We start from the raw sequence: 10,074 nt of genomic DNA on the forward strand, positions 1-10,074 counted from the left end.
TACTTTATAACCGATTAACCGAAACCGGTTTTTTGAACTAGTTTTCAATTAAAATTTTAAAAAGTAAAAACCTAAATCCCCAAATCCAGTTCTATTTCTCTTTTTCTTTCTTCAGTCTTCATCTTCAGTACGTCGAACACATTTCTCCTCTCATTTCATCGTCAGTCTTTAGGTTGTCCGTCATCCGTCAGACTCATTTCTCCTCTCATTTCTCTTTGGTGTGTGAGTCATTCTTTCGAGTTCTTATAACTATTTTTGTGCAAATTTTTCTATTTTTTTTCTCATTCTCTTGTAAATTTGGGAAATTTGCTTAACCTTGTGTGAAGTTTTACTTTTTCATGTTTAAAGTTTCGGATTGGGTAATAAAAATTTAGATATTTAAAGTTTCATGTTTAAAGTTTTACTTTTTCATCTTCAGTCTTTTGTTGATGAATTTTTGGATGGTTGTCTGACAAATTATTGTCATGACAATAATATTTGATATTTTGAGCTTGATATCTTCTCTTTATACTTCACTTTTGTACTATTTACTTCTAATTATATTTCTATATTCTAGTTGAGACTACCCTGGGAAACTTGAAGAAAACTGATACTTGATTTTTCTTTTTATGTTTATTTTTTAATCAATGTTATTTTAAAGGGGCCCGTTGCAAGAAAATTGATTGTTGCTTTTGAGATTGATATCATTATTTTCTGAGAGTAGTAGCAAGGAAAAGAAACTTTAGAAACAAAGTAAGAATTACATATTTTCTCCTCTAGTTTCTTTTATGTAAAGAAGGAATTGGTTTTGGGATAACCAGTTCAAAACTAGTTAACTGCAAAACCAGTTTTTCCCCATAACCGGTTTGGTTCGGTTCAAGGATTTCCCTGAACCGAAAAACTGGTTCGGTTCAGAAAAAGGGGTATCCGGACCAGTTAATCGGTTTTGAACACCCCTACTCATAGTAATAAACTTAGTTTAGTCTCATCATTACGACTATAAAAAGGTTTTATTATATATATAATTCTAAAATTTATCCTTGGGCCTATATTGAGTTAAGAACATAGATTTTATTATAGTAATATATGTGTTATGGTATTTATACTAATAAAATTTTATCAAAATTAAATGAGATATTTAAAACAAATTGCACATGATTTTGAGTTTTGCACAAAAGTATAGAGGTACAAATTGGACACACTACTTAAGGTAATCACTAGAGATGGGCACGAGGCGGGGTAGGGCCGAGAGTCCCATTCCCCATCCCTGTCCTCTAAGGGGACAGGGAATCCTCGTCCCTGCCCCACCCCGGACAACGGGGAAAAATCCTCGCGGGGATTTTTCCTGCACTACAGGGAGAAATTTTTCAAAAACCCTAAATCTAACTCCGTCAAAGCCATCCCCACCGCACCCACTCTTCACCACCACACCCAGTTTCATTTTAACACTGCATCCACTCTTCACCACCACACCAAATCTTTTTCAAACTCATAACAAATCAGTTTTTATTCATAAACCAAACTTATAACAAATCAAATTTTATGGAATTTAAAACTTTAAAAAAAAAAATGGTTGTTCTGTTGATATTTCGCCAGAATCCGACCAAGTGGTGGTCAGGTCGTGGCCACCCTATCTGGCTCTGTAGTCAACTAGATCGAGCAACCACGAACTAGCCACCGCTTGGCTAGATTTGGGTGCCAAACGGCGGCACCTAGAGGGTATGAATAGGGAGGAGGAAAGAAAAGAAAGGAAGAGAAAGAGAAGAAAAGACGAGGAGAAAGGGAGGGGCAAGAGAAAGGTGGAGAAAAGAGAGAAGAAAAAAAATAAAAGGAGGATAATTAGCATGGCGGGGTAGGCAGACCTCTATCCCCGTCCTTGCCTCATCCCCGGGGATAGGGAATTTTCTGGTCCTTGTCCCCCATTTTTTCGGGGAATCTCCATCCCGTTTAGGGTGGAGTGAGGCGGGTCCCCGACAAGACGAGGAAAAGACCCATTCTATTCACAACTAGAGGTGGAACAAATGGGCCGGGTTAGGCAGGTCAACCCTAACCCGACCCGCATCAAGCCGGGTTCAACTCGGACCGCCTAAGAGGCAGGTCGGGTTCAACCCGGCCCGCATATACCCCGTCGGGCGGGCCAAGTCTTCATAGGCCAACCCGGCGGGTTGGACCAAAAAAATTAAAAAATATAAATTTTTTTTTTTGCAAATACCCATTTTACCCTTGAAATATAGTCGTTTTATAGCAATTGGAGGGGTTTTTTTGGTCATTTTCTTTTCCCAGTTTTTTTCTATAAATAGGGCCTAAACTCTCATATTTTCTCACATCCCAAATCCTCTCATTCTCTCATTTTCTCTATTGAAATCTCTCAATTATTCTCTTTGTTGTCAATTTGCTCTCATTTTAATTTTTATTAGTCTTTGCAATTTTCAATTCATATTTCCAAATTCCAATTCTCCTTTAATTTTTTATTTCTTCTATATCAATTTTTTTTTTTAATTACAATGGATAGATATTTCCATCCTATCAATTTCGATGATGAAGGAAATTATCCTAGTCCCCCCTAAATTTACTAACGTAAATGCAGTAGATTCAAATAGTTCCTCTTTCCCATTCTCAGAATCCGATACACCTCATAATATTCCCGCCCTTCCTCCCCCATGCTGCTACAGCTCCCAGTGGTTCTAGAAGTCGTCCTCGTCCAACTCCATCTCAAGCAGAAGCAGGTTCATCAACTGTAGTCGAAACCGACGATAGGCACACATCAGACGTTTGAGTGCATTTCGATAAGTTTTACGAGACAGAAAATGGAGTTCACATGAAGAAAGCAAGATGCAAGTATTATGGAAATATTTATAAAGCAGATGTAGGTAATGGTACTAGTACTTTAAAAAATGCATGCTAATAAACATATTACTCAACATAGAAATACAGAAACTAATCAAACTCAAATAACTAATATGGGTACTACTTGGCGTTATAATTCTGATGTATATAGAGAACAATTAGCTTTATCTATTGCTGCAATTGATCAACCTATTAATATGGCTGAAGATAAATATTTTGAAAGATTTATTAAAAATTCATTTTTTCCAGGATTTAAAAGTTATTCTAAAATTGCACTAGAAATGATTTAATAAAATTGTTTGGGAAAATGAAATTATAATTAAAAAATAAAATACATAGTTGTCATGTTAGTGTGGCTCTAACCGCCAATATTTGGAGTGGTAGAGCTAAACAAGATTATATTTGTGTGACTAGTCATTATTTTGATAACGAATGTAAATTAAATAAATCTTTATTGGGATTTAGATTAATGGATGTGGATCATAGTAGTCAACAAATTTATAATAAAATTGTTGAAGTTTTAGAAGATTATGATGTTGTTCATAAAGTGATAAGTTTAACTTTAGATAATGTAAGTGCTAATAGTAGAGCTATAGATTTTTTGAAAATAAATTTTCCTGTTTATGACAATTTGAAGTGTTTTCACCAACGCTGTGCATGTCACATTATTAATTTAATTGTGAAAAGTGGTATGAAAAAATTTAGAAATAATATTGATAGAATTAGAGATTTTTTAGCTTGGATTACTAGTAGTAATTAGAGGTGGGCACGGGACCGGTCCCTTGCGGGCCCAGGCCTGGGCCCGTTTGGGACTGGTCCCTTGGGACTAGTCCCAAATGGGACCAGTCACTCATGGGCTTGGGACCGGTCCCAGACCCATGAGAAAAACCAGGACCCGGACCAGGCCCTAGGCCTGGTCGGGACTGGTCCCATGGGCCCAGGACCAGTCCCATGGGCCTTGGATAATTTCATTTTCCCCCCTCAATTTTTTTATATTTTGGGGGCAAAACGAAATTTTATAGGGGGTTTTTAGTATTTTTTTTAGGGGTAAAATTTATAAATTTTATAATTTTTTTAGACCTGGAAGATTTTTTTTTTATATAAATTTTGTAAAATTTCATTTTAACCCTCGTAATTTATATTTACTTTAAAATTAACAGGGGGTTTTATGTAATTTAGTAGGGACTACATTAAAAAAATACAATTTTTTTTGGGCCCGGGCCTTGGAGGAGGGCCCAGTGGAGGGCCCGGGCCCTCCTCCTTAGGCCTGGTCCCAAAAAAGGTCCGGTCCTCTCAAGGACCAGTCCTAGGACCGGGTTTTAAAGCTGGGCTTTTGGGCCCGGTCCCAAATGCCCAGCTCTAGTAGTAATAGACGAAATGCTGAATTTTAAGATGCTTGTATAAAATCAAATATGTCTCCTAGAACTTTTGCATTAGACATGCATGTTAGATGGAATAGTAACTTATTTAATGTTTGATTCATGTTTACCTTATGCAAATTTAATTAGTTATTTTGTAGCAAATAATAGAGGTCTTCATTATTTGGTAGACAGTGATTGACATATAACTCAAAAATTTCATTCTTTTCTTAAAAAATTTTATCAATCCACTTTACAACTTCTGGTGTGTGTTATCCTACTAGTCCATTAGTAATATATACAATTATAAAAATTTCAAATTTATTTAAAAAAAAAAAACAAAAACAATGAAATTTTAGCGGGACCAATAGAAGCAATGGAATTAAAATTTAAAAAATATTAGAAATTCATTCCTTTTCTTTATTGTTTAGCTGTCATGTTTGATCTTAGAATTAAATTAGCGCGTTTAGAAAATGGTTTAGACACGTTAAGTGAAAATTTACGAGACGAAGCATATGCCAATCAACTATGAGAGATAAGAGAGTCTTGCGGAGGTATATTTGCAATATGAAAACAGGTATGGGAACCAGCGAAGAGGCGAAATACCCGAGGAAGTAGCATCAGAAGAAACAAATGAAGACTTCGACTCCTGAAGTGCACTTAATAGGCCGAAGAGGACCTGAACCCGAAGCACAGTCTCCTCTTCAAAAGCATCAACAACGAATGTACTGTCCTCCTTGCAGCTACAGAGTAATGAGCTTCACCAATATTTGGGAACCCCTGACGTGCTACCGGCAGATCCACAACAAAGAGCCAACTTTGATGTCTTAGAATATTGGAAAACCAGAAAATGTATTTTTCCGGTATTATCAAGACTTGTCCTGGATGTTTTCTCTGTTCCTGTCTCAACCGTCTTATCTGAACAAACATTTAATGCAAGTGGAAGAATTTTAAATGAAATGAGGACTAAACTTTCACAAAAAAATTATTGAAGTCCTCACATGTCTTCGAGATTAGGAACGGTCCTGCCATCAGGATCAATACGATGTTATCGACGATACTTTAATAGAATCATTTCAATTTTGTAATATAGATGATACGGATGAGGGAGGTCCTAGTTAATTCCTAAATTAGTTATTTTGTAAACTTTTTGTAACTTGTAAATTAATTGTCAATTATTGCACTCTTTTTTCCTTATCAAGTTTTTATCCCAATTGGATTTTTCTTAGTAAGGTTTTTAACAAGGTAGTAATTGTTATATTTTCTTATTTCTTATTTCTTATTTTATTTTTTGATAAATGAATAAATCTAATTTTTCTTATATTACAATTTAATTGAATTATTATTTGAAATGTTAACAAAAAAAAATTAATTTAATTGAATTATTGATATTTGAAAAGTTAGTTAAAAACAATTACACAAAAGAAAAAAAAAATTTAAAAGAAAAATTTCGGGCTAGCTCGGCCCGGCTCACACCAAAACCCACCGGGTTAGGGTTGACGGGCCGGGCTAGGCCAACCCTTCTAACAGAGAGGCGGGCCTAACCTGGCCCACCCTTATTGACGGGCTGGGTTAGGCCCAACCCATCTTTTTGCATAACCAGCCACGGGCCGGGCTGGATAGGTTATTTTTCCACCACTATTCACAACCTAGTATCCTCAACCCTCGAGTCTTCTAAAAGTGGAGGCATTCATTTATGCCGTCATATAGTAAATAGATTATTTACGCGAGTTGACATTGTTTTAATAAATGAACTTATTTAATCACGTAATATATTTTTATTCCTCTGTGGTTCCAATACTATGCAATATAACCCTGTAAAATATTTTTCAATCCCTCTATATTTGCAGTCCTGGTACTTACACCAGAATTGTTTTTTTTTTTAATTACAAATATACCCTTATACTCAATACAACCATTGGATCTTATAACACTTAAATTTTTATTCTCTGGAAATATGATCTTATAAATATATAAAATTTCATAATGTCTTGACATATATAAAAACTGTAAGAAGAAAATGTTTAGAAACATGAAAATATTGTACAAAACTCTTGACAGTTTTTAAGAACTTCCTTCCTGCTCATCCTGCGCAGCCTTCATGTTGGCCTCCTTGCGAGGGGTCGTCAACTCAATTCTTAAGAAGAAATTTCATAAAATCATTCTTCTGTACATTAAAAAGACATTAAGATAGTTGGAATGGAGAAAGATACCCTTCCTTAAAAAAGAAAATAATAAAAAATAAAATAAATAGTCATCATTGTTTATTATTTACTGTTTGGATGTCTAAACTTACAATGACATTTATAAGAGAGCAATTATTGTCATTAAAGAGCTATAGATATTCAAAGCTAATAGAAAAACCAGCAGCACTGGCTGCGGAAGGCTGTGTCCTGTTTCAACTAATGAAATGTTCATCTTCTTTTAGCCAAACTCATACTGGTTTATTTTATAAAGCACTGCCCAATTTGCATTATACCTTTCTCCTCTTCATTTTCATTGCGCACATGTCTAATATTGCTTTGCTTCCTCCTGCTCAACCCAATATGCAATGCCCAATTTGTATCACATCTTTCCTTCATTTTCATCAAGCCTTTTAGTGTGATACTGTTAGGATCTCATATTGGAAGAAAAAAAATGTGGATATGTGGGTTATAAAGGGCTTGAGCACCTTCCCTTGGCAAGCCAATTTTCCAATGAGAGTTCTACCCAAGCTCATAAAAGGCCCACTGCCCAACCCAATTCCTATCAAAGGCCCACTGCTCAACCCAATTCTTATCAATTTGGAAGTGGGTTCCTATCAATTGGTATCGGAGCATGATCATGCGCCTACATGACAAGGCTTGAACTGCTACCCCGAGAAAGGGCATGGAGGCCTGAGAGAAAGGGGATCTGCGTAGTCACTCAAAGGGTAAAGACGCCCGAAGGAAAGGAGATCCGCATAGTCACTTAAGGGGTAAAGAGGCCCAAGGGAAAGGGGATCCGCGTAGTACCCAAGGGGTAAAGAAGCTGACGTGGATGTTGGTTGCGGAAGCGTGGTGGTATGTTAAGATCCCACATTTGAAGGGAAAATGGTGGGCATGTGGGTTATAAAGGGCTTGGACACCCTCTCTTGGCAAGTTGATTTCCAATGAGAGTTTTACCCAAGCCCACAAAATAACCACTACCCAGCTCAATTCCTATTAAAGGACCACAGCCCAATTCTTATCAAAGGCCCATTGCCTAGCCCAATTCTTATTACTTTGGGAGTGGGTTCCCATCAGGTACTAATTTTTGTAATCCTTGGGAGGGGCTTGAGATCTTTTGTCTAGGCCTTTGTATGATTATTTCTTTTATACGCAAAAAAGAATATATGTATTCTCCTAATCTAAGGTAACAAAAAAGATGAAGAAATAAAACTCCTCGGCCATCTTAACAAAGATATTTCTTTATCACAAAATTTTAAGAAATCGAGATTGATTTCTCAACATCATCTTTCATAAATTTTAGTACTATGCACAAGATTACTTAAATAAGCACCATTATGCAATCCTATCCCAACAAAGTAGAGGATTAACGCTTACACTTCGGACAAATATGACCATTAGAAGTGAGAGTATAAGGTTCTCCGCAGTTGTAACAGAATGCATGTCCACACCTGTATTCATTTATCCAAGAGACAACAACCATATTTAATTAATCACAATATATGTTTAGACCTGTTAAAAGCAAAGCTGATTCCCATTAACAATCCATAAACACAATAGCATCAATCAATAATTACCAAAGAGGTAACTGAATACATTCAGCTGAGTCACATTGAAATAACACAATACACATGCTAGATTGATTATGAGCAGAATTTAAAAATAAAAAAATAAAAATAAAAAATTGCAACTCAATCATACCAAAGTTTTTGGACCTAAAATCGGATCTGTTCAATCCATTCGCCCAGCAAAAAATTCTGAAAGTTAGATCAGATTTAATTATAGTATAGTCTTTGCCAAAATTATATGTGGCCAGTGTAAAAACATCATGTAAAACTTCACCAGAAGTTCATTCACACAAGTTTATCTACAAATGATCAAGACAAAGTCTGTAGTTAGCCTGAAGTAACAAGCTCCATGGATGAGGATAAGCAAGCCTTAAAAACATTTTAATCCCATGATAACACCACTGGAAAGAAGAGAAAACAGAAAACAGAAAAAATGTCACATGCTCACTGTCAGTTCAAGTAAATTAATAATACCATTTGGCAATAGCAATAAGAAAGAGGGGAAACATGGTAATTATCCTGCATCACATAACTCACTCACTAAGCAAATGGGAAAAGGATATAATCCCTTACTACATAAATTAATGTATAAAGATAGTGATAATAACCACCTGGTCCCATAAATCATGGTTCAAGAATAGACATAGCCGTAATGTGGTGAAAAAGTGGACTGGAATTGGGTATTGTCTATTGATTCCCCCGGGATAAACCTAAATTTCTATCTCAGCAATGCATTATTCTTAATTATGAGATGAAAAGCGCCATAGGACGGGGAGGCAGAGGAGGCAAACCAAAATCAATTTGCATAAAATTATACAATAATTTAACACAATGAAATTGACAACAATTCAAATCAAGTAGAGGCAATGGAAAGTTTATGGAAAATGAAACTGACCTGCACTTCATATGCATGCAACCTGATTTCTTCTCAACGAAGTACTTACAATAAGGACACCTCTTCCACTTCTTTTTCAGTGCCAGCTTCATCAACTTAATGTCTTCACCGCTTCTCTCATCCTTATTCAATTCTTGAAACTCCCTGCACTCAATCCCCGCATGCCAAGGAACTTTACATTGCGCACAAAATTTTCTCCTACAATTCGGACACTTTGTTTCACTTATAACCTCTCCTCCATCGTCAATCAAAAGCGCTGAACAATCTTTGTACGGACAATAAAACTTTTGTGCCTCGAGAATCACAGCCTCACACAAGGCACTTCCCCACCGATCAAAAACATCTTGAGGAAGAATATTTCTACAGTACTCGGGCTCTAACGATCCTCCACAGTCCGGTACTGGACAGGGGATAGAAGTAATGTTTTCTTGCAACTTTGAGGCCACGTATTTGGCCGTGCAGTCCTTACAGTACGCATGAGAGCAACCCTTTATGTTAAATGAGTCATTTGCAGTCCTGGGTTCGACGCAGATCTCACAAATAAACTCCGGGCCATCATCGTTTTGAGAATTTGAAGACTGCCCAGTTTCGGTTACGGAAGGATTTGAAAAGGGTTTTCTTCTTTTAGAAAAACGAGTGTTTAGGGGCTTAAAATTAAGTACATGTAAATCGTCGAAGTCATCGTTGTAGTTGTCGAGATGAATTAAGTTTTGTAGAGTGGTGGTGGTGTCGGTGGTGGGTTTAAAAAGAGAAGCCATGAGAGCATGCTGGAGTTCTTTATCTTCAGTGTAGTGATCAACTGCGATGGCAGTGTCCTTAGTGGTGCCGCCCTTTTGTAGAATGGGCGTTAAAAAGAATTCATCATCTTCAAGATCCACAATCTCAATCGGAAAATTCATCAGCTTCTGTGTCTGCGTCTCAAACTTGAGCCTCTTTAAGGATCTTTCTTCGGGCTTCATCATGAACATATAATAAATGTTGGGGCTGGGTCTGATGGTGATGAATTGCGGGTCTGTATAGGTTTAAAGACAGTTGGCGTTCTCTCTGCTCCGGAAAACTACAAAGGGCGATTGAATTGAAATGGAAAATTGGGAGATAATTATTGACATTGACTCCTGCTTTTTAATCGAAAATGCGTTTCTATTACGCCTTACACACTGCGAGTAAACTTTCTTGTTACTTTCCATCTTTAATATTATTTTGCCATTAAAAATTACATTGGATGATTAAACCAAAATCAT

General features: G+C 36.4%; 1 protein-coding gene across 1 annotated transcript; it reads right to left on the reverse strand.

Moving 5' to 3' along the window:
* Positions 1-8,035: 8,035 nt before the first annotated feature.
* Positions 8,036-9,792, reverse strand: LOC116134012 (probable E3 ubiquitin-protein ligase RNF217). Its single transcript, XM_031419661.1, has 2 exons — positions 8,834-9,792; positions 8,036-8,339 (listed from the first exon to the last, which is right to left on the reverse strand). The coding sequence occupies exons 1-2, from the start codon at positions 9,790-9,792 to the stop codon at positions 8,309-8,311; spliced, it is 990 nt and encodes a 329-aa protein (XP_031275521.1). The 3' UTR covers positions 8,036-8,308.
* Between the last annotated feature and the right edge of the window lie 282 nt (positions 9,793-10,074).

The sequence above is a fragment of the Pistacia vera genome, unplaced genomic scaffold (assembly GCF_008641045.1).
Source record: "Pistacia vera cultivar Batoury unplaced genomic scaffold, PisVer_v2 Contig28, whole genome shotgun sequence".
Classification (NCBI taxonomy): Eukaryota; Viridiplantae; Streptophyta; class Magnoliopsida; order Sapindales; family Anacardiaceae; genus Pistacia; species Pistacia vera.

Bases quoted from the DNA above. Each gene is read 5' to 3' on its own strand.
- LOC116134012 (XM_031419661.1), bottom strand. From the start codon at position 9,792: ATGAAGCCCGAAGAAAGATCCTTAAAGAGGCTCAAGTTTGAGACGCAG. The intron at 8,340-8,833 runs GTCAGTTTCATT...TCTTCTTTCCAG, and splicing joins TGCATGCATATGAAGTGCAG to TGGTGTTATCATGGGATTAA.